General features: G+C 38.5%; 2 protein-coding genes and 1 non-coding gene across 4 annotated transcripts; all 3 read right to left on the bottom strand.

Moving 5' to 3' along the window:
• Positions 1 to 6754: 6754 nt before the first annotated feature.
• Positions 6755 to 6840, bottom strand: TRNAY-GUA (transfer RNA tyrosine (anticodon GUA)). The gene is given in 2 exon segments: positions 6755 to 6790; positions 6804 to 6840. It is a non-coding gene; the product is annotated as a tRNA-Tyr (tRNA).
• Positions 6841 to 7359: 519 nt separating this feature from the next.
• LOC111899036 (lysine-specific histone demethylase 1 homolog 1) lies at positions 7360 to 9786 on the bottom strand. The gene has a single exon (XM_023894917.3). It carries the CDS (start codon positions 9597 to 9599, stop codon positions 7491 to 7493), a length of 2109 nt encoding a protein of 702 aa, XP_023750685.1. The 5' UTR covers positions 9600 to 9786; the 3' UTR covers positions 7360 to 7490.
• Positions 9787 to 18736: 8950 nt separating this feature from the next.
• Positions 18737 to 23519, bottom strand: LOC111899037 (uncharacterized). 2 transcript variants are annotated; one of them, XM_023894918.3, is made up of 14 exons: positions 23196 to 23519; positions 22656 to 22732; positions 22184 to 22342; positions 21878 to 22091; positions 21307 to 21393; positions 21068 to 21207; positions 20907 to 20987; positions 20536 to 20600; positions 20259 to 20434; positions 20031 to 20161; positions 19874 to 19961; positions 19559 to 19775; positions 19391 to 19482; positions 18737 to 19291 (listed from the first exon to the last, which is right to left on the bottom strand). In XM_023894918.3, the coding sequence occupies exons 1-14, from the start codon at positions 23361 to 23363 to the stop codon at positions 18860 to 18862; spliced, it is 2127 nt and encodes a 708-aa protein (XP_023750686.2). In that variant the 5' UTR covers positions 23364 to 23519; the 3' UTR covers positions 18737 to 18859. The 2 variants fall into 2 exon arrangements, with proteins under 2 accessions (XP_023750686.2, XP_042754331.2); XM_042898397.2 differs by lacking the exon at positions 23196 to 23519 and having other exon boundaries at positions 22184 to 22320.
• Positions 23520 to 24128: the final 609 nt, after the last annotated feature.

Below are 24128 nucleotides of genomic sequence, written 5' to 3'. Positions count from 1 at the left end.
TTCTGGAGAAGTCCTTAATAAATCTCCGATAATACCCTGCCAATCCAAGGAAACTCCTGATCTCAGAGGGTGACTTCGGCACCTCCCAACTCATCACCGCCTCAACCTTGGCCGGATCGACCAATATCCCTTCCTGATTAACAACATGTCCTAGGAATTGGACCTCCCGCAACCAGAAGTCACACTTGGAGAACTTTGCATAAAGCTTCTCCGATCTCAAAACCCCAAGGACCTCCCTCAAATGTTCCTCATGCTGCTCTAGATCTCGAATACACCAAAATATCATCGATAAATACAATCACTGACCGATCCAACATCGGCCTACATACCCTGTTCATGAGATCCATGAACACAGCCGGGGCATTGGTGAGCCCGAAAGGCATCACCACAAACTCATAATGCCCATATCGCGTCCTAAACGCTGTCTTTTGGACGTCCTCATCCCGCACTCTCACCTGATGGTACCCCGACCTCAGATCGATCTTGGAGAACCAAGATGCTCCCTGCAACTGATCGAATAGATCATCGATCCTCGGTAACGGGTAACGGTTCTTGACCGTCAACTTGTTCAACTCCCGGTAATCAATGCACATCCGGTGTGAACCATCCTTCTTCTTGACGAACAGAATAGGGGCTCCCCACGGCGAGCTGCTCGGCCGAATGAATCCCTTCCCCAGCAACTCCTGAAGTTGCGAGGACAACTCTTGCATCTCTGGAGGTGCAAGACGATAAGGCACCTTAGCGATAGGCGCGGCCCCCGGAACCAGATCGACACCAAACTCTACTTGCCTCACAGGAGGTACTCCCGGCAGCTCCTCGGGGAAAACATCTGGAAACTCACGCACCACTGGGACCTCCTCAACTGATCTCGGTCTCTCGGAAACCTCCCGCGTATCCATCACATACGCCACAAAACCCTTACAGCTCTGCTGTAGACACTGCCTTGCCCTAGCGGCCGAACAAAAAGCTGATCCCGAACGGGTACCCTCACCGTATACTGAAAGAACTCCCCCACTAGGGTCTCGTATAGTCACCAGCTGACGCTCACAGTCGATGACGGCGCCGAATCGGCTCAACCAGTCCATGCCCACAATGACACAGACATCACCCATCGCAATAGGAATCAGATCAATCGGAAACTCAACCCCGAAAATCTCTAACACACATCCCTGGAGAACCTCCGTGGCACAAATCACTCTCTCGTCAGCTATAGAAACTCTCAGAGGCCGATTCAACGACTCACGACTAACGCTGATATGATGACTAAAGGCCAAAGATACAAAGGACCGACTCTCACCCGAGTCAAATAACACTAAAGCAGGCACAGAGTTCACAAGGAAAGTACCTACGCATATCATAACATAAGCATAACATCTCGACATCAAAATAAATACATGAAATAAAGCATACCTGCCACAACATCGGGCGCAGCGCGGACCTCCTCCGCTGTCAGCTGAAAGGCTCTCCCACGAGCCCTTGGGGCCTCGGCCTTCACCGGTCGAGTCTCAGTAGCCCTGGCAGTAGGTGCAGATCCCTAAAGAAGCTGAGGGCACTCGGCCTTCCGATGGCATGTCTGGTTGCAATGAAAGCAAACCATAAACCCCTTGGGGAAATCCCTAGTGATGTGCCCCTCCTTGCCACACTTGTAGCAAGCACCAGATCGACATGTCCCCTCATGACCCTTGCCGCACTTTCCACAAGTGCGGCCCTTCGGACCTCCCGTCCTCGAATCGGCGGACTTAGCCCGCTTGGCTGTCGGCTGAGACTGAGCCGGCCGCCGGTCCACCCGCTGAGACTCGGCCTCCTCCCTGGCCTAGGTCTCCAACTCGATCTCGCGCTTCCTGGCATTCGCCTGAAGCTCAGCAAAGGTATGATAGGTGGAGTTTGACACAAACTCCCGGATATCCCTCCTCAAAACACCCAAGTACCGGCTCATCCGAGCCTGCTCTGTGGACACCAGCTCAGGGCAGAACATCGCCCTCTCATGAAACTTCCGCGTGATCACCGCAACCGAATCAGTACCCTGCTTGAGGGTCAAGAACTCCTGAACCAATTGTTCTCTCTCCACTGGGGGAACGTACTCGTCTCTGAACATAGAGGTAAACCCCTCCCATGTCACCGTTGAAATCTCTACCAAAGTGAAGTTCGCCGTCATGAACTTCCACCAATCCTTTGCTCCCAGACGGAGCTGGTTCAAAGCGAATCGTACCCTCAGATGCTCCGGACATGAACAAGTGTAGAAGCACCCCTCAATATCAGCGATCCACCTCATCGCAGCAATCGGATCCTGCGTCCCATCAAACTCAGGTGGCTTCGTGTTGCTGAACTCCCGAAACAGCAACGAGTCACCCCCCCTGTGGCCTGGCAGCGGCCACAGCTGCAGTAGCTGCAGCGGCTGCAGCCTCAGTCAATGCGGCGTACCGCTCATCAAAAGTCTCCATCAAGGTGGTCTTAATAGACCCAAACATCTCCGGAATCTCAGCCCGGATCGCTGCAGCCACCTCCTCATGAATCATCTGACGAATCTCCTCGTCACTCCCACCGCTCGTACTCGCTCCGTGGTGTGGTCTAACCATGATGTCTCTGAAATACGACATAAAACTATCAGAGACTCCATCGAGTATAATCGCATTCGATAACGCAACCCTACTCAGTCTCCGATATCCAGGGATTCTTACTTGGGTCTCCCACTGACCCGGTGTCTTCGGTAGTACGGGCCCAATACTACCGACCACACCGCATCAGCATTCATCCCAAATCTTCCTCCCCAAACCCCGGATAGTGAGTACTCTACTTTTGATATGCACTATCTATCTGTACGCTATCAAAGCAACTCATATCGGCAAACTTCCCTAGACTAAGGCATCACAAATCAGGCCACTCTAGTCCTATCATGAATACCTAGTCTTCTAGCATGCATAACAGTTCACATCATATCTTATCTCTTAACATAACATTGTAAGGTGTTTTGGGGATCTTTACCGTTCGGGCGCTGACTGATCGTACACACTGCTGCTTTCTTGTTTACTACAAAATCAGTCACAAAAGTTTATGCCTTTATTTTAAAAGTTTTCCTCAAATCCTCGGTTTGAGTTCAGTTACGCCCGAAGGTGTACCCGAATCCCTCAAACCAAGCCTCTGATACCAATTTGTAACAACGTAAATTTTCAAACAAATTTTTCATTTCAAAATAAAGTGTTTTCATTCAAAACAAGGCATAAACATTCCAAGTGTCATGTCAAAATACAAATCATATGAATCCCAAGATCATAAAACATCTATCAGTGTGTACAGATCACGCCGGCGCCTTCCGACGGTCCTCGCTAGTACCTGAAACACATACATAACAACTGTAAGCATAAATGCTTAGTGAGTTCCCCAAAATACAACTTACGCACATACGCCTTTCCAGGCCCTGACCTTCCGGTCCATGTGTCTCAGGGGACTTCCGTCCCTGCTGGGTAAACCTTCCGGTCCTACCCACGCCAACCTTACGGTCTAGATTACACGCCTTCCGGCCCATAACATAATGCCTTCCGGCCCACATAAACATACATAGCACGCATAACAATTATCTTATCACATATCATATCCGACCTTCCGGTCACACAGTTAAACCCTTCCGGGTACGTATAGTGAGAAGACTCACCTCGTGAATATCGAAAGCTAACAAATCCCGAAATCACTCGTACTCGATCCGCCGAGCTACAATCTCCCTATAACACCATACATCTCTTATTAACACTTTTATCTTCTAAGTTTGACTATCCCTAAGAAGTCAAACATAGGTCAACTCTGGTCAACGGTCAACGGTCAACGGTCAACTTGACCGGACTCGGCGAGCGCTAGGACGACTCGGCGAGTCTAGACATCCTCACCAATTCTCTAAGATTCCCTTTCTACTCGTCGAGTATCTCCCCTGACTCGACGAATTCCTCCCGGAAGAATCGCGGGGCCACCCCGACTCAACTCGCCGAGTCTGAAGAACAACTCGGCGAGTCCCAGTTAATCTTCAAGCTACTCGCCGAGCCTGTTCATCGGACTCGGCGAGTCCATGCCATGCAACCGCTCAAACTGCTTTCTAAGGTCAGATCTGCTCCGACCATTCATAGGTCTGGCCTTCCTAGACTGCTTCATCACGTAAAGTCCTCATTTCGGTGCTCATAATACACCCCATGACTCATAATTCACCTTTTGACCTAAGGCATAAGGATTCCAATCCAAAACCTCCATTGATTCCCGAAAAGCTCAGGCATGGGACATTCTAGACTTCCAAGGGTCCCAATATAGGATTCCAATCGCTTGGGGGACTAAGGAAACACTCAATCTAGCCACAAAAGGGTTCAATAAACCCTAAATCCATATACACATCAACATAGAAGGGATTAACTCGAAATTATTACCTGAATAACGTTGCTCTGTGTCCCCAACCCTCAGAATGTGGCTTCTCCTGCTGTTCCCTTAACCAAGCCTCCTCCTTCTTGCAAAATAACACTTCCAAGATCAATAATGGTCTTCTACCTTGCTCCAGATGCTCACAATCGAATTAGGGTTTCACTCACAGGACTAGGGTGAACAATGACGGCCATAAGGCCCCTTATATGTGTCCCAAACCTGAACGGTTAGGATTTCGCTAAACAGCGCGGACTCGCCGAGTCCAGTCGCGAACCCGCGACCAGATCCGCGATCCTACTCGGCGAGTCTGAGCTCCAACTCGCCGAGTCCCCTCTTAAAACACCCAAAATCATAAATATAACAATACCTGGAATTCCGGGTTGTTACAATATTTTAGTGGAATCATCTTTTATTAGACATCCTTGATTTAATGTCGTAATGGTCTTTCATTTGACATCCATGGTGCCGACTAGGGCTGGCAATTCTCGACACGACCCGCAGCACGACACGAAATAAATGGGTTTGGGTTGAGTTTTTCAACACGCCAACCCACTAACCCGCCAACCTGTTTATTAAACGGGTCATATATGTGTTTCTCAAAAAATAAACGGGTTGACCCGCCAACCCGTTTATATTTTCAATAAAAAGATTTATTTTATTTTTAAATGTATTTATGTATCAAGTATTAATATTTAGTAAGTATTATATAATATATACCATTGATTCATAGACCATTTGATTGTTTTAACATTTTGACTCGTGGTGGATGGCCTAAGGTTGTAAATCGTAACCTGTAAGGTTAAGTTTGTAACATGTTTCTATGAATGTTTTTAATTTTAGTTTGGATGTTTAAGACTTAAATGTCTAAAATTCAGATATGTTTGCATCAACCATCAAGGATTTATTCATGTTTAATTGTCAATTTTATTTATGAAATCTGACCCACGAACCAAAATCTGACCCACGAACCAAAATCTGACTCACGAACCCGCCAACCTGTGAACCTATATAAATAAATGGGTTAGCGGGTCATATATGAGTTTATGTTCCAAACCCGCCAACCCGTGACCTGTACATTTAAATGGGTCGTGTTTGGGTTGGCATATTTTGACCCACCAACCCGCGACACGTTAACCCGAACACGACACGATTGTCAGGCCTAGTGCCCACATTCCATATGAGAAGGAATCTATATTTTGCCACGTCTAAGGTTGTATTTGGTGCGTCACAGCTAACTTATTTTTTGAGCTTTTTTATGTCCTCGTGTTTGGTAAGCCAAAAAGTAGTTTATAAGCTAGTTTTTTGAAAAGCTACTTAGACTAGCTTTTTATGAGTTTTTTTAAAATTTTCCAAATACATCTCTTAATTAATTATAGAAATATATACTCTTAAATGTCCTTTTATGTAATTTTATAAATTTCAGCTAGCTTTTCAGGTAGTTTTACCAAACATTATTTTTTATCAGCTAACTTTTTAGCTATCAGCTAGTTTTTCATTTAACAGCTAGCTTTTTAGCTAACAGCTACATTTTTAGCTAGTACGCCAAACATAGCCTAAATAACAAGAAAATGTAACTGCTTGGGAGTTTTTTAAGTTATTTGAATTTATTAAAAAAAACTTTCATTTAACATCCGCCACATTCCATATTGACCATGAGTTGATATTTTTTGTCACGTCTAAATAACAAGAAAACGCAACTCTTTGGAAATTTTGAGTTATTCAAGAGTGATTGTATTTTATTTATTTATTTATTTATTTATTTTAGTTATTTGAATTTATTAAGAGAATGTTTGGGATTTCATTATGAAGTTTAAAATGACTTTTATCCAAAATGACTTATTGACTTATGAATATGGGAAAAGTAGTTTGTAAAAAAGTGTTTGGATTAGATTTTTAGTGGCAAAAGTCAATAAGTCAATAAGTTAAAAAGTGTTTGGCTAACTTATTGACTTTTGCTTATTTTTTATTCTAATAAGTCATAAGTCATTTCAAGAAGTCATAAATTGTAACTTCTTCAAAACTCCTTTTCAAAGATTAAAACAAAAGTCATTTTAAAAGTCCTTATTAATTATCCAATTTTTTTAGCTTATTAACTTTTCAAAAAGTCATTAAGTTAAAAATGAGTTTTTTGATGAAATCCCAAACACCCCCTAAAAACACATCTAAATAATAAGAAAATGAAACTCTTTTGGTGTTTTTTGAGTTATTTGAATTTTTTTTAAAAAAAACGATAGATCCTAACGGATGTATATTTTATTTATAACCATTGTTAGAAAACATTGATATTTTAGTTGATTATGTTGGTAGTAGTATAAACAACTACAACACAAATATAGAGAAAAAATATAAAACAAAAAAGTCCGACCTGCCGGATTCGAACCAGCGACCTAAGGATAGCTATGATCACACTACAGTCCTCCGCTCTACCAACTGAGCTAAGGTCGGAAGATGTTTGAGGTATAATAAACAAAGTAATAACCAATATTAGTGCTTTAGTATTTTAGTACAAGAAGATACAAGATATTGATGTGTTAAAACATTAGTCGTGTATTTGATTTAATATTCAAAACTCAGTTTAGTTGATCGATTTACAAGTTGCAAACAAAATAACATGGCTGATCGATTTACAATTTGGGAAAAAATTGTTTATTTATGTATTCTTATATCATTTTTTTATATTCTTTTAATGCAATAATAATGTTCAATTTTTTTTGATAAAAGACTTGTTATTTTACAATTTTACCCAAATATTACTTTAAAGTTTCAACTTGATAAGACATTCATTTTCAAAATATACACAATTGTAACAAAAAAAAATGTCTTTATGCTTGAAATTTTGTATTATATTTACTATAATTCATGTGATCATGAAACTTGTATTATATTACAAGTTTACAACTACAACACATTGGTCTTTTGAAGATGCAGGTTGATGATTAAATATGCTAGAAAGAGGAAGCTCCATAAACAAATGCCAAAGCATGACATAAATGATAAAATAAAACCCCTTAATTTCACTCTAATGTCTAATTATATACACATAATAAATAAAATGTTAACTTTTTCATCCTTTTAACCCAACAACCAAAAATGACTTATTTGCCCTCATTCAACTTCAACCTCCTCCGCTTCTCAATTCTAGACATATTAGCCGCCTCTCTCAACCCACTAAGAAACGCCCCATGCATAGTCGCCGGATAAAGTTTATTAGTAGCTTCTCCGGCGAAGAAAACTCTACCACCTCCGATGTTCTCCGCCAGTATATCATAATCATTTCCAGAAGCACCAATTCCAACATAAGAATAAGATCCATAAGAAAACTGATCCTGGCCCCACCGTGTGCATATTGCCTGAAGTGGGTCCGGCACTGCAATCCCTTTTGGATTAAAAATCCCCTTCAAAATCTCCATAACTCTTGTAACAGATTCCACCGGAGACATCTTTTCAAACTCAATTGCAGCTTCTCCGGCCACCAGAGCAACCAAAAGTGGCCCACCGGAGACAGATGAGTAGCTGTAGAATAAAAAGAACTCACCTCTCATACTTGATTTATCAGATAGATGACCGAATGTATCAATCTCGCCTCCCCAGAAATCGTAAGGAAATAAGATGGCTACTTTGTTTAATAACCCGAAACCTAATCTATCGATTGCGTCTTTCTTTCTTTCAGGAAGATCGGGGATGAATTCGATTGATTTCTTCTTTAGCACGCCTAATGGAACTGTACAGAGAACCATATCTGCGTGATAATCTTGTCCGTTTGCAGAGATTGAGACGCCATTAGATCCATATTTGATGCGTTCGACTGTTTGATTGTAGAAAATGGGAAGGTTTTCGGATAAAGCTCTGATGAACAGATCGTTTCCTCCTGGAATGAAGCAATGATCACCACCCATTTCAAACGGATCATCTTGATCCCAGAAAACCATGGAGAGATTTGACATTAATGTTGCGTTTGCGTATTCTAGATTAGCTAAGTGCCAATCTAGGAGCATTTTCTCTTGTGGGTCTTCTGCTACTCTGTAAACCTGTCGGAAAGCTTCTAGAGCTGTACCTAATGGAACGTCAATGGATTTTGCTTCTTCCATCATTGATTGCCGGAGCTTGCAGACTCTATCCAGGAGTTTATTGAAGGAAACTTCAACTTTTGAATCGATTTCAGGGTTTACAGTTCTTCCATTGGGGAGATAAAGAGGGCAAATGTCTCTAACTTTGTGAAGAGGAAACCCTAGTTGTCGAGCTAGAACTCCAAGGGGATTGCCATTGATTCCGGTGAGTACACTGCCGCCTAGATCTGCTGCAGCGACACAATCGCCACCTGACATTTTCTTCGTGCGAACACGGCCGCCTGGCCGGGATCTGCCCTCTAGAACCACGACTTTAAACCCTAGAAAAATCAATTGTCTTGCTGCTACTAATCCAGAGAGTCCGGCGCCGATTACGATAACATCACCTCTGGAAACACCCTCGGGGGGTTTCAATTTGGCTTCCTTCACGGCGGCGGCGACGCCGAAGTTGATGTAACCGTGTTCAAGGAGAAACGAGTACGCAGAGTCGACAAGGTTTGTGTGTTCGAGTCGGATCGCCTCCAGTGCATGATCTCTGGTTAACCAAACATCAACATTTGATCGCCACAGGGCGAGAATGTGGTTGCGAACGACGATGTAGTTTGATTGCTCAGTTCCGCCGATTGTTTTGACGACGTTGGCTTCAATCTCCTCTTCAGTCAGCGAATCGGCGGGGAATCCAACGGAAATCGCGATTAGACCCTCGACGTCGAGATCTGATGATATTCTCCGTCGACGGCGAGATGATGGGTCGTCGTCTTCGTATTCATCGATATCTTCTGTTGATCTGTTACCAGATTTGTGGCGGATAACGCCCAGGCCGTCTACGGCGGCGGCGATGGATATCATCTCTGGGAACTGCTTCTTTCGACGGCGACGTTTTCGAGGTGCAGGTAGACCATCGGTGTTAACTGCAGCTGGTTCCATAAGTTCAACAGACTCACCGGTGGTTTGGAGGGTTGAGTCCGGCAAGACGTTGTCTGACGCCGTACCGGCAAGGGAAGGAGCAACGGTTGGGGTTAGGAGTGAGGGAGGATGGCTGATTTCGAGAGAAGTGTCATCGTCGCCGGAGGAGCCATTGTTGGGGTTGTCGGAGGCGTCGGCTCGGGATTCCGTCGTTTCCATGGCGGTGTCCATACTTACTATGAGACTGAGTGCAGCACGGCGGCGAAGTGGCTCCGATAAGAGAACGATTGTATATACCTCAATAGTGTAGCAAAAAAAGGGTTAGGCGCATTTATTTTATAAAATAATATATTTTAATTTAATCTTTGACACATAAGGTTTTATTTTGGGACGGGCTAATGTCATAAAACTCCTCAAATTTTAAGAAATGTTCGATTATATCATAAGAGTGTGTTTGGTTGGCAGAAAATGATTGGAATTCGAGGGAAAAGGATTCCAATTCCCTCAAATTCCTACGTTTGATTCAACTTAAGGAAGGAAAGGGAATCCTAAACGAGGAAAACATTCATTCATAAGTTGGGAACTACATTCCTTCAACAAACTCAACAAACTAAAGGAAATAATTCCATACCATCTAGGAAAGTGAAATATTACCATTATACCCTTTATATTTTAACAAAACCCTTCTAATAGCAAAAACCCTATTCGAACGTATTCCTCAAAATCGGACTCAACCAACATCACAGTGTGCTCATCTTCTCCATTGCTCATCTTCTCCATTTTTTCATCAAAATCAAATTGCAGGCTTCATCAAACTTAACTAGTTCTCCATCTCTTCGTCAGGTGTGTGTATCGATACAACTCGTTTTCTTGATTTCTCTCACTGTCTCTCTCTAGTGTTCTCTCTCCCTCGTAATCTTGATTTCTTTTGACCCACTGTTTCTTGTTGTGATAAGTCGATTTCAGGAAAATCGATTATCTAGATTTATTCAGTGAAAATCGATTTCCTGAAACATGTATCTAATTGTTTCCTGTTTTCTGTTGATTCACACTGAACTTGTCTTCTCGATTTCCTGAAAATCGATTTCAGTGATAATCAAACTTGTTCCTTTTTAGTTTTATAAGTAATATTGATTATCTAGTTGTTTCTGTGAAGATCTATGCTTATTCAAAAGTGTTGTTTTTGTGAAAACAATGTTGTTTATCTTCTCAAAATCAAAGTGTTATTAATTAATCAATTAGAACATTTTGGAAAAGACTGAGCTCAAGGAAATAAAGCTAGAGATTTCATTGAGATGGAGCAAGATGTGAACTTAGAAGAAGAAATGCAAGAGTCGGATGATGATTTCCTTGAATCCGAGGAAATTAGCCATAATACAACAGTGCAAAATGAGGAAACTTCACCAAGTGTTCGCTCTAATAAGAGGAAACAGCATGCTGATGATGTGTTCCATAATGCGGTTGGTTTGATTAGTGAAAGTATTAAAGAAATATCAAAAGATTTGAGTCAAGGTATTAAATTTGACATGAAGAATAACGAATTGAGTGAGAAGATCCCTCCGGAGATTTTAAAGATGAATTCATTAAGGTCCTGTTTGATAGTTGCTGACCGAGAAAGTGCTGACTGAAAAAGGTCTGTCTGAGTAATAAATTCTTACTGAGTAAGAAAACATGTTGTTTGATTGTACATCTGACTGAATGTGCTGACTCATGAAAAATGACCATTTTACCCTCCTACTGCTAAATAATTACAAAAAGAGTATTTTAATAACTTTAAAAGGAAACCTATCTTCATCAGTTTGATGTTAATACAAAACAAAAACATTGATTTTCTAATGAAAATCACATCATTAATTTCATGAAAATCTATCTTCATCAATTTGATGTTGATTCACTAACCCGATAAGATGCTTATAGCTCTAAGATCCATCTTTATCGAGCCTGATCCTCCACTGGAAGATTCCCAAATCTCTGAGCATACTTTTGTCCATTTGAGATTTGCTTCTTCTGTGACACAATCTACATATCATAAATTAGATTAACAACAAAGATGTCAATTTGTTGTATCATAGTGCAAGGTATAAATCAGATTAACATAAATCATAAACTCAATTTCAGCAAATCATAAATAACAAAAATCATATCAGCCTCCACAAACATTAGATTAACAAAAATTAGAAGCAACAAAAATCAGAAGGAACAATCAGCTTCACAAAATCAATTTCAGGAAATAACAAAGCTATCATGTATAATATCATTAAATAACCAAGCTATCTACAATTTTGCTCATCAGACTCCAAAAAAATCATATTTCAGGGAAATCAAAACAAACCTGGTGACGGAGAAGGAAACTCCGACGAAGGCACAACGAAGACTGCGATGGGACAGAAGGTCCGACAAAGGAAGGAGCAGCGTCGGCGAATGGTGATGGAGAGTGTGGAAGAAGTTGCGTCGATGGAAATGATGGAGAGGTGGCGTCGTATCACAGAGGATGCATTTTAAGGTTGAAAAAAATTAGATTTTAAGGAGATCGTCGGTGGAGGCAGTCGATGAGAAGAATGAGATGAGGTTGTCGATGGAGGCGTTATCATAAAAATCTTCGATGGCTGGTTGATGCGTGGCTATGGGAACGCTGCAAGAAGATGGAGGCGCTGAAAGAGAATACTAGGGCAAGGGTAAAGATGGAACATATTTCTCTTTCTCAGTCAGCTACTTTTCCCCTTCTATCTCAATCAGACTAATATTACCCAGTCAGATGCCTAAACTTTGATTACCAAACACTTTTTTGCTGACCGAGTCAGCTAAAAACGTCTGACCCGACTCGGTCAGACGCATTTCAAACAGGACCTAAGTCAAGTCGAGAAGTTCAAAGCTTTAACCAAGATAAGAAGTGATCCTATAAACGTACAAAATTTTTGGTAAACTGAAGAAGGCGATAGAGAAGTTTGGGTCAAATACATTTTGGAAGGGTAGTATTATTAATTAGGATGTTAATTCGTATTTTGGATTTTTAAGCTCTTTTGAAATGTTTATTAGGATGTTGCTTGATATTTTGGATTTGTAAGTTTTTGGTATCTTCGATAGGGATGTATCGAAATATTGATATGCTTTTTGGTAACGTTATTATGATGCAAAGTGGAATGACTTTAACTTATGATGTTTATTAACATGATTTTCGCAATATGTTTGTATGAATGTTCAATCAATAAATTAAAATTTTACTATTTCAATAATTTATATGATATATGCTTACATATAACTTAAAAAAACAAAGTAAAATTAAGCAAAACAGACAAAAGGGCAATTCTGTCATTTTACATGAATTTCAATTCGATTTCCTGTGAACCAAATAGAATTTGGAATTAATTCCAATTCCATTTCCTGTCAACCAAACAGCATATGGAATTGAATTCAAATTCCTGACAGATTCTTTTTCCAATTCCAATTCAAATTCGTTCAGCAACATTCTGCAAATCAAACAACACCTAAGTTCATTTTTATGTCCATAAAACCGTACATTTGGACAAAAATTGTCATAATTGGCCTCTTTTTCGATTTTACCCTTCTATTGCATTAAGGGGTGTTTGGTTACAAATCAACACATGTTAGGGATGTTTGGCATTAGGGGATGTTTCGGCGACCTGTAACTTCCAATGACCTTTCATGGTCCTTCTCTTATCGTCGGCGACAACCAATCGAGAGGAAAAGGAATCAGCAACAGGGTGGATCCGGAAAGTACCTCCGTTGCTCGCCTGCTTTGTAGAAGAAGAAGAAGAAGAACAGAAGCAGGAATCAAGAAACAAACTTCAAATATGCCTCTCAATAGAACCAGGATTGGATCTTTAGCTTGAGACCCATTGACCACCAGTTAACACCCTCTCCACTATCATGCCCGCCACGACCACCATCACTCTTAGGTCACTACCAAACTACCACCACCCACATCTCCTGAACAAAGCCTACACCATCGCCATCGCAGCCAAGCAAAACCCTAGCCTCTGTTTTTAGATAAACATAATCAAAATTTCAAAGTATGTTCCCTATAAACCCTTACCTCTTTTTGTTCACCCGACCCATGTATTCAGACCCACACAACCATAAATGACCATCATCGAACATGCTAATGGAGACCTCTTTCAGATATGAGAAAAGCTGAAGGAAATGGAGAAACACGGAAGATGGGGTCTTTAAAGGTTTGACTCTTTTAAATTAGTTTAACACGTAAAAATCATTTCATAATTTTCATAGCTTCATCTAATTTCTAACATTCATAAGGGAGAATCAATGGATACACCAGAGTGATTATTGATTTGTAGGTTATTGAAACATATTTTTTTTGTGAAATATGAGTGGGTTTTTATTTTGAAAGTAAGAAAGATTAATCTTTGACAAACAAGTAAATGATTATGGATTCTCATAGGTTCTTTTAAATTTGAGCTTTGCATTATCTACTTTACAGTAAAAATTGAAAACCCATTTCTTGCCTTTACGACCTCAGGTTGGACATTAAAACTTCTAGGACAATATTTTTATCATCTGATTATCAATCTTCAGAGTCTTGCATTCATGCCCTTAATTTAGAAATAAAATTTCTTGAAGAAATACAAAAGGTATCTAAAATTTATGTTGTATCGAGTATTGGGGACAACTGAAGTGGTCAAGTGTGTATCGTTTTAGGCTATGATAAGGCCTTTAAGGTATTTTGTTGTTCATCTCGTTGTTCTAACAGAGGGTTGTCGGAAGTTGCAGGTCGCCGGAACATCCCCTAATGCCAAACATCCCCTAACACGTGTCAATCTGTAACCAAACACCCACTAATGCCATAGAAGGGTAAAATCAAAAATATGGCAATGATGACATTTTTTGCCCAAATATACGGTTTTTGTGGACATAAAATGGACTTAGGAAATAACCGAACATTTCTTGAAAACTTGAGGGTTTTCTATGAAGAGATTGATTATTTAAAATTGTGGTTAAAAAGGTCCCTCACGATTTTTTTTTGTTTATTTTTTGCTTTTTAGGGTTACGTAGTTGTATTTTACCTTCTAATAAAGGGATGAACCATATTTTAAGCCGGTTTATCAGTTACAAAAAGTTTATTTGGCTTTTTATTTTTCTTTTTAAAAGAATAATACATGATGGGTTTTGTAACGCCCCATTTCTGGTATGTGATTTAAGATAAAGTAATTTTCAATTCTTAAGGGGTACTCGACGAGTCTGTAGCCCAACTCGTCGAGTAGAGACGGGATTTGCACGCGGGTTAAGCTGGCTACTCGACGAGCCCATATTCTTGGACTCGGCGAGTCTGCCAGTTTGGATGAAACCCTAATTTCAAGGGTTTGCACCCTATTTAAACAACACTATGCGCCCAAACCAGCCTCCATCACCCTCAGAATGTCCCTTACTAAACCCTAGCCTTCCTTTAAGAGCATTCTTGGAGTATTTCTCATATTGTGAAGGATTTTGGGTGCATTTTGGAGTTAGAAGAAGAAGAGAGAAGAAGGGTTTTCAAGAGGAGCAAAGAAGATATGAGATTCTTGTGTCATTCCAGTTTCCATCGAGGTATAAAGCTCGAATCTTTGCTAGTTATCATGTAGATCTCCTTAAAATCTTATTAGTGTTGTTTTTGAGCCATTTTCTAGTCATTGACGTCGATTTAAGAGTAGTTAAGATGAATGGGTTTCAGATCTAAACATTTCAGAACTCCTTAAGCTCAAGGTTGCCACCTTTATTGAGCTAAACCCCCATTCCAAACCTAGATCTCCTCTTTTAGCTCTTTATTGGACATTTGAGCTTCTTATGAGCATGCATGCACGTAAAGTTTCTATGAATGGTATGCACTGGATTCGAGCAGAATCGACTGTATAGTAATGGCATGCATAGGACTCGACGAGTCGAGTCGCGAGTTCTCGAGTTTTCCCCGTTTGAAAGTTAGGGTGGAATCAGTGAGTAGAGTAAGGACTCAGTGAGTTAAGACTTGGATCTGGAAGCAGACGGACTCGACGAGTTGTTCATACGACTCGGCGAGTCATAGAATGGTATGTGTTTTTCTATTGAAGGGGAACTCGACGAGTTGTTCATACAACTCGGCGAGTCGGATGAAGTTAGACTCGATGTTAGTATCGAAGAAGAACTCGTCGAGTCTTTTCCAAACTCGACGAGTAGAAGCGGGTAGAGGATTAGAATGAATGATAGGGACTCGGCGAGTTGGCGGCCCAACTCGGCGAGTCCGGTCAACTGAAAGTTGACTTTGACCAGGAAGTTGACTTGACTAGGGGTAAAATAGTCATGTTACCCTGAGAACAGTTATTAGTATCTGATTTAGTGTTTATGGGTTTGTAGCCGGGGAGTTCCGGAGCAGCAGTCAGCCAGTTCCTGATTTAGTATCTCAGCAGGTGAGTTTTCTTCCAGTAGGAACGGGTCTATGGCCACAATGCCGGTCCGTTTAGTCAGCAGTAGTTTCCGGGCTTCGGTCCGATGCAGTAGTTCAGTGTGCTTGATGTCTTTGTGATTCAAGCATGTCTTTGTGTTATGTGTTCCAGACCTCGGTCCGATGCAATATGCATTTTATGTGTTAGTTGATATGATTATGTTATGCTATGTTCAGTCAGTTCCGGGCTTCGGTCTGATGCAGTTAGTTCTGGACTTCGGTCCGATGCAGGGACAGGGTCCCAGTCAGTTCCAGATTTCGGTCTGATGCAGTTTTCGGACTTCGGTTCGATGCAAAGGGCAAGGCCCTAGTTAGTTCCGGACTCGGTCCAATGTAGTTTCCGGACTTCGGTCTGATGCAGAGGGCAAGGCCCTGGTTAGTTCCAGACTTCGGTCCGATGCAGTTTCCGGACTTCGGTCCGATGCAGAGAGCAAGGCCCTGGTTAGTTTTCAGACACCGGTCCGATGCAGTATCCAGACTTCGGTCCGATGCAGTGGGCAAGGCCCAGTATGTGCTTTATATGTTATTGTATCGTATGTGGTAGTTTGAGGGAGCTTACTAAGTTTTGTGCTTATAGTTTTAGTTTTGGGTTTCAGGTACTTCCGCTAGCAAGGGGAAGAGCTCGGGATGATGACATGGCACACACCACGGTTACAGTTTTATCCTGGGAGATTTATTCAGATATTTTGATATGATTGATACAATTTTTGTTTTGACACAGTTACTTTGACTTTTGAGTTACTCATTCTATGATTTTTAGTATATATGACATTCGATGATGATATTTTTAGTAATATTAAAATAAAAATTTTTGGGTCGTATTTTGGATTGTTACAGGGTTTTTTTTTTCTTCTAAGTCGGTCAACCCCTGCTTCTTTATCTTCCTCTTCTTTTTTTTTTCTGCTAAAATCGCAAAAAGCCACCCCCTTTTCTTTTTTATTCGATCAAAGCCTCTTTCTCTCTTGTTTTCCTTCCGGTCGTACTACACAGTCGTTAAAGTGCTTTAAAGTCGACAAAAAGGAGGGATTTTGTACTTGAAACCCAACAACGAGTCTGAAAAGGAACCAAAATTATGGAAGAAATTTCTGAAAATCGGGTTGGTCTATAAAGATGATTTCGTTGAAAAAGATTTGAAATCTATAGATTTGTACAGAATCCAAGCTAGTTCTATATCGTAAATATAGCAGAGGGTCAGAGGCTACATATCATCACTAGCATCGACACCTCCGAGAGCTTCGATTGGAGTGCTTTTCAGGTACCCAAATTTGAATGAATTTCTGATTTTGATATACTTTTTCCATGAAACAGTTCATTAAGAAAGGATTAAAACAATTATTAAAAAAAAGAACTTAACCTCTAAGTTATCTTACAATCTTTCTAACTTTCTATATAGTATACACACAATCTTAGTCTACGAAAAGTTGTCAATTTCTTGATTTGGGGGCGAAAATGAGAGGTGAGTTTTCGAATATGGAAAAAAGATAAGCACAGAAGCGAAATCCATAGCGGTTTTGTGGGCAATTTCTTTGAATCGTTGCATGAGGAGTTCATCGCAAATGCGTTGGCACTCACGAGCCCTAGGGATGTCTGTAGATTATCATTCATGTGTTTTGTTTTCCGATTTGCGACGGAATAAGACATCGTATGAAAGAAGTTATTGCCTCCGGAATACCAGCAGATTTTGACGGAGGTGGAAGACGGTGGCAGTTCAGCCAAGTGTGGTTCGAAGAAGGATATGTATCTTTGTCTCTGCGATCATCTAGTCATCATTGGTGGTGGAAACAAGGTTGAATCTTTACCTTTTCTTTATAATTTTACTTATTTTATAGTAAATCTTTACTAGAACTTAGGAATTCGTAATGATCCACTGACTTTGATTATTTTATGTCATACAAAATTGATCTTTTTGGTTTTAATACTTTCTTAATGAACTGTTTGATTCCATTATCCCTTTATGTTTGAAACAGTTGGACGCATACCAAATGTCAGGTGACACATCAAAATTTATGATTAGAAAGGGATTCACCGGGTGACCCCTTTATATTTTTGATACTTGTCTTTTAAAATGGTAAAACATAAATATATGCCCTAAAAGACAAAAGAAAATCGCAAGAGACTTTTTAAACCAATATACTAAATAACGTTAAGCTACAATGACAATAACCTTTAAAACTACTTTATGTTTTTTTATAAATATTTATTAACTTGTTTAGAATTAAAATGAAATTAAAAAAAACAATTGAATTAGTTATCCAGTACAATATTTATTAATTTATCTAGAATCAAAATAAAATTTTAAAAAACAATTGAATTAGTTATCTAGTATAAAACGTAATAATTAAGGGAAAGTAATAGGATTATGGACACCAAAACACTTTCATGTTAAATAGTCACTAAACTAAATTTCTATCACTTAAACCATTAAAATAGGAAATGACTTGTTGGGGAATTGTCTACAATTAAACCGGTTAACGTGCTGACGTAGTCAAGATGATGGCACATAAACAAAAAAAATGTTGGCATGGGTTGTTTAGTCGGCTCAACAAATACGATTGTGGCAAGGGTTTGAAGATATTAAAACCATACACATCATTCCCTCTCCAAAAAATCAGCAAGTCATATCCTCTTCAAGTTTATCCCATTAGATCGATCTTGATGTCGTACCCTTAATTCGAGTCACAACCTTATAAACTCCAAAAGTTTATTTGTATCTTCAAATTCGATCTCATCGAAGCTTAACAAATTGAATTTAAACTAAAATCACTCAATAAAAGCTCGACATTTTGCAATGGAAATATAACGCATGAGTAAAATACATTTAAGTGTATCCCAAACCAATGTTGTGCACATATCAACTTAACTCATCTAAAACATGGATGCACTACGCCTCTATACGTGGCCCACCAAAATCACACAACTAAAAGTTGTTGAGAGTCACTTATGGATTCTAACATTCTTACTCTTAAAACAAAGCACGTATACAATATAAATATACATTTACACACTAATCAACACAAATCTTCATCCTATATAACAAAATTTACAACAACATCCATGTATTTCACCTTTGGGGCCCACGATTACTCGGGCCCACAGCAAAACCGTCAAGATCCTCGTCATCATTAGCTCGTGACGGTTGTTTTAACCTCTCGAAGATTTCATCGAGAGATTGAGAAGGTGATTGTTGAGGTGGTTGTGATTGAGGTACTTGCATGAATCTTTTAGCCGCCATATTAGACCTTAAATTATGGAAATTTGTCTTCATCGACACCCATGTTGATGATATTCTAGAAGCCGATGTTCTTGAAGATTGTCCACTTTCTGAATTGTTAGTGTTAGTGTCGATATCGAGTGAAGAAGCATTTGAGAAAGTTCTATTTGTACGGATTTTTTCATCCACTCTTAATGCTTTGTATTTTTGGTTCATTTTCTCTTTGTTAGTGGTATCATGGGGTTCGTTTATCGAAAGAGCTGCTTTTGAATCAGGGGAAACCTAAAACAAATACCAAGAGTATAAAGGAAATTGTTTTAATAAGAATAGAACCGAAATTAAGAAGATATAATAATTATAATAATAAACAAATTAACTTACTGTTTCTATATCTGTATTCGCATCATTAAAATATCTTGCTAAGGGAATCACAAGTTCACCAACTTTATGTCCGTTTGTAATGGAAGAACATTCTATGAACACAAAAAAAATTAAAAATTAAAAATAATTTATGTGTATAAATAAATATCAGAACAAGTAAAAACTTACCTTTTTGCAAAATCATCAATCCAGATGGATCAAATCCATCAACATCATCACTACTTTCATTTCTCAGTCTGAATATCTTCCAGTTTCCACAATAACTCATAATTCGATCAAAAAAATTGCTTGCGACAATTATGGTATATACAACCATAATAAGCGGATAAACCTTGTTAAAATTTTCCCCAAAAAAGGGAACTGCATCATCAATTTTCCCCATTCTCTGCATGTCATTACATATAATACATGTAAAAAAAAAGTACCATTTTTCTTTAAAATTTATAATAAAAAAAAAAAAAAAAAAACATACGAAAATCTAACCTGTTCAAATACAGTATTAGTATTTCGTGGAAGACGAATAAGATTTAGGAAGTTATATGAGATTGGAGGTGCGTATCGCGCCACCTGTCTGGTAAATATTTTAATGTTAAATTTTTGGTGAATATATATAAAAGGTTAATTAATATTTAATACTTACGAGCATATCATTAAGAGGCTGACTGAACTTGTTTGACTTGGAGTAAGTGAGTAGAAAGTCAACATTCCGATTTTGAATAATGAATAATAAGTGCAAACGCACATGTACATTAGGGGTATGAAACTAACAACCTGAAAAAAAAATATATATCTATATAAATATAAATATAAAAAAAAAAAAGAGAGAGAGATAGGTTTGTAATATTAGTTAGAATTTAGAAATAGTTACCTGTACAAGGACTCCATTTGTTTTAGCTGCATTAATTAAAAAAGAAAAAAGAGAAAAGTCAACTCCTTTAGGGAGTATAGTGGCTTCTGCTACAAGAATTGCAGCAGTTAAGCAACCAAGTATGATAGCCAAAAGCTTTTGGAGTTGCTTCCTTAAAATACATCGCCATACCAGCTCTGAAAAAAATATATATATATGTTAATTGTTTTTTTTTTTTTTTTTTTAAATAAAATTAAAATATATTATTATTTTGGAGCATAAAAAGTAAAACGATTACCAATTGTGTCAAGACAAAATCCTAGCTTCCCTTCCCGCTCGGGCCTGTAGCTTGAAATATATTTCCTGCAGTTTAAAAGAAGTAAAACAATAGAAAAGTTTTGAATATTTTATAGAAAATTACACATTAGCACCTATATAAATGTTGTTTTACAAGATTGGTCCCTAACATAAACAAAGGTATATATATCATCTTAAACTTAACAATGTCAAAACTCTCTTAAACTTTGGATTATGTTTTCTGTTGGGGTTCCAAGAATTTGATATATGATGAAGAACACAAGTTTTTTTTTTTTTTTTATTTTCTTTTTTTTATATTCAGAAAAAGAGAGACACAATGGGAAGAATAACAAGCCTGGATTGAGAGCAAACCATCCAGTTGCATTTCGGCGCTCAAAATTCTTTAGAGTGTCCTCAAGCTCAAGAGCTTCCAGCACAAAATTCATATATTCACTGATTTTAAAAAATAAAAAACATAAATGTCTTAGAAAACAAAGAAAAAAAAAACAAAAATAGAATTATTTTTTACTTACCTTTTACAACGATAGTACTCAGCTTTGGCTCTGCCTAGCTGGCGTCTTAGTGTTGCCATAGATTTCTCATCAGCATCATAATCCATATCATTTTCCCCTAATCTTCCTCCTTGAGGCTTGAAAGATGGATCTTCATTAAGCTGGATATAAGAAATTAATATCATTTTGTCTTGTAGATTCAAAATCAGAAAGTGAAAAATATTAAAAATTTGAGCTACAAACATAAAAAGAAAACTCACCATATTTGTCAATGTTACATCAATGATATCCATGTAGGGTCTCAATGGATCACGATTTGACATTTGCTTTGATGTTGCTTGAGCAGCCTAATACAATAAATCATTATAAACATTACTTGTATCTAAGTTGTATTGAAATGTTATTTATTAAAAAGGGCTTTTGACATAAAAGTCCTTAAGTTTGACAAGTTTTGTCCCTGTAACAATTTTTTGTTTGTTAATGTCCAAAGTTTGTCATGTTTTCTTTTTTTTTGCCCTTGTTACAAAACTTTTATGTTTCTACCCTAAGTATGTTTATCAAATTTGACATGAAAGTCCTTAAGTTTACAAATCTTTTATGATTTTACCCTAAGTATGTTTTTCAAATTTGACATGAAAGTTCTTAAATTTGTCAAATTTTGTCGGTTTTGTCCCTAGAAACCTGCTATTACAGGTAACAAGGGCAAACATGAAGAAAAAAAAAGGGCATTGACAAACAAAAAATTGTCACCAGGACAAAACCGACAAAACTTGCGAAACTTAAAGGACTTTTATGTCAAAAGTCTTAAAACAAACAAAGAGTGATTCTTACAACAATAGCATTTGACAAATTCTGATGAGCATCATCAAGTTTTAGAGCTGCTCTAGCCACTTTATGGGAAAGAACTTTTTGGCGGGAAACATAGTCAGATTTACTCCAAATACCCTTTGGGATTTCACTTAAACCAAAACCAAGAAGAAATGCACCAGTAACAAGTCCAAATGTATTTGAACAAGCCATGGCAAACCCAATTATGCCACCTCTCCTATCAACCAATTTAAAAGGATAGTTATAATAATAACAATAATAAGAAAAGTAGAGGTTTAGAGAATTAAGTAAAGGTATGAAGAAACAAACCAGTTTTCATGCAATAAAATAAGCAGTATAAGTCCAAAGAGTCCAACAGAAGCAAGAATGAGGTAGAAAAGTAAATTCACTTGTAAACTGGTTTTTAATCTTTCCATTACTGTGAAATCTCCAGCATCTTCATAACCCTGAAGGATAGGCACGACAGCCCTGCTTAGAAAAATTGTTCAATACAAATTTATGAGAATATGATGCATCTAGATTCTAGAAGCTAATATGTTATGAAACTATGGAAGAATATAAACATCAAGAAAGGCTACAAGAAACAAATTAAGATCATGAACATATACACATTGTGAATATTGGATGCAAGTTATGCAGAATCACCTTATTGTTTATATGTGTTTTTTTTTTTTTGAATATTTATTTAACTTCTTGCAAAACCAAATGGGAATACTAATCTAGGAGCAAAATGTAAGAAGAGGATAAAAAAAAAGTAACAGATATTATTTTAAAGCCTTACCAAGTAAGTAAAAATGTACTCCAATATGACCAGCTCCAAAAGAAAGAAATGCCTCCCCTTGCCTGATCACTCATAGCCTGCACACATATTGATTCATTCATTGGAAGCTCATGAACATTTGATATGAAACATTAGAATACAATGGGAATACAATATGTCCAAAACAAGATACTCATAGTTTTCTGCTAATTGAACATTAAAATACTTTTATCAGTTGATCTTGTATATTAATCGTTTGCAGAGATTTAGTACCCCAATATGATCACACTATAACCAGTAATATGAATAAATAGTCCTACAACAACAAGACTTTCATCTCAAACTATGCGGATATGAACTACAAAATGGGGCAAATAGCAAGCATACAGGTGGTGGAATAACACAATGTTGGTGTTAATTTCGAAAGATAAGCAACAATGAAGGTTTCGCTTTCTCAATTCAAACGAAATCCTAAGAAAATTTCTAAAATATATGGAAACCAGAGATGCATGTGCAACGAATCAACAATCAAACAATTTAGAGAGGCGAAGAATAACATACAGCCCAAATGTCGGCGGGGACGAGGACGATGAAGGAGAGAGAGCAAAACCACGTGTAACCAACGGTGAATATGACGTAACGAGGTATGTCAGGTCCGGCGAAGTATCTTATCGTCAACATCACCATACCCATCGTCAAGGGTAACGAGATCAGGTAGAATGCCCACATGATTCTTCTCTCTCTTTCTCTCTCTCGATTTCCGTTGGAAAATTACAGAATGTGTTCAGAAAGACGTTGAAAAGAAGGAGATCCTTCAACAGAGAATGGGTCAAGCGTCGTCAAGAGGCGCTCCCGTCGGTTGCTCCTTCGGTTAATTTTCCAGGCTTCCAGCAGCTGCAGCTTTCTACCTTGGCCCAACAAAAGAGAAAACTATATTAATAGTCCCTCTAGTTTGTTCCAATGTTCAAGTTTCGTCCCTATGTGGAAGTTTTCACTTGGATAATCCATGTGGTTTGTTTCGTTTCAATTTCGAACATGGATCAATTTAAAATGACAATTTTATCCTTATTTACTTTTATTCTTGTTTTATTATTTATATAACATCCAATGTTAATGAGACTCATCCCTACACCACATAACCCATCCAAGCACCCATCCTCCACTCCTCTCCTACCATTTGTTTCTCTTTTTCTTTGTTGATGAAATTTCATCATTGGTCTCCTCAAATACCACTATCCACCTCATTGGAGCCCTCCTTCTTTATACCCTAGCCATCGCCCTATGGAAAGCATAAAGCAATAATTTTATTGGAAATTAGGGACCTACACTTCAGACTAACATTCACGTTTAATAAAACTAGAAAATATAGAAAACACAAATGATGATGATATAAGGTTCTTAGGGTTTCTTTTTGTGGGTTTTTTATTTTTTATTTATTTATTTATTTTTTTTTTCCGAATGATGATGAGGGGCGACAAGATGTTTTACCACATA

Source organism: Lactuca sativa, chromosome 9, assembly GCF_002870075.4.
Source record: "Lactuca sativa cultivar Salinas chromosome 9, Lsat_Salinas_v11, whole genome shotgun sequence".
NCBI classification, from domain to species: Eukaryota; Viridiplantae; Streptophyta; class Magnoliopsida; order Asterales; family Asteraceae; genus Lactuca; species Lactuca sativa.
This window is presented reverse-complemented; position numbering and strand designations above follow the sequence as displayed.

Bases quoted from the DNA above. Each gene is read 5' to 3' on its own strand.
- LOC111899036 (XM_023894917.3), bottom strand. From the start codon at position 9,599: ATGGACACCGCCATGGAAACGACGGAATCCCGAGCCGACGCCTCCGAC.
- LOC111899037 (XM_023894918.3), bottom strand. From the start codon at position 23,363: ATGTGGGCATTCTACCTGATCTCGTTACCCTTGACGATGGGTATGGTG. The intron at 22,343-22,655 runs GTAAGGCTTTAA...TTTTCTAAGCAG, and splicing joins AGTACATTTTTACTTACTTG to GGCTGTCGTGCCTATCCTTC. The intron at 19,776-19,873 runs GTTAGATTTTCG...AATGACATGCAG, and splicing joins CTAATACTGTATTTGAACAG to AGAATGGGGAAAATTGATGA.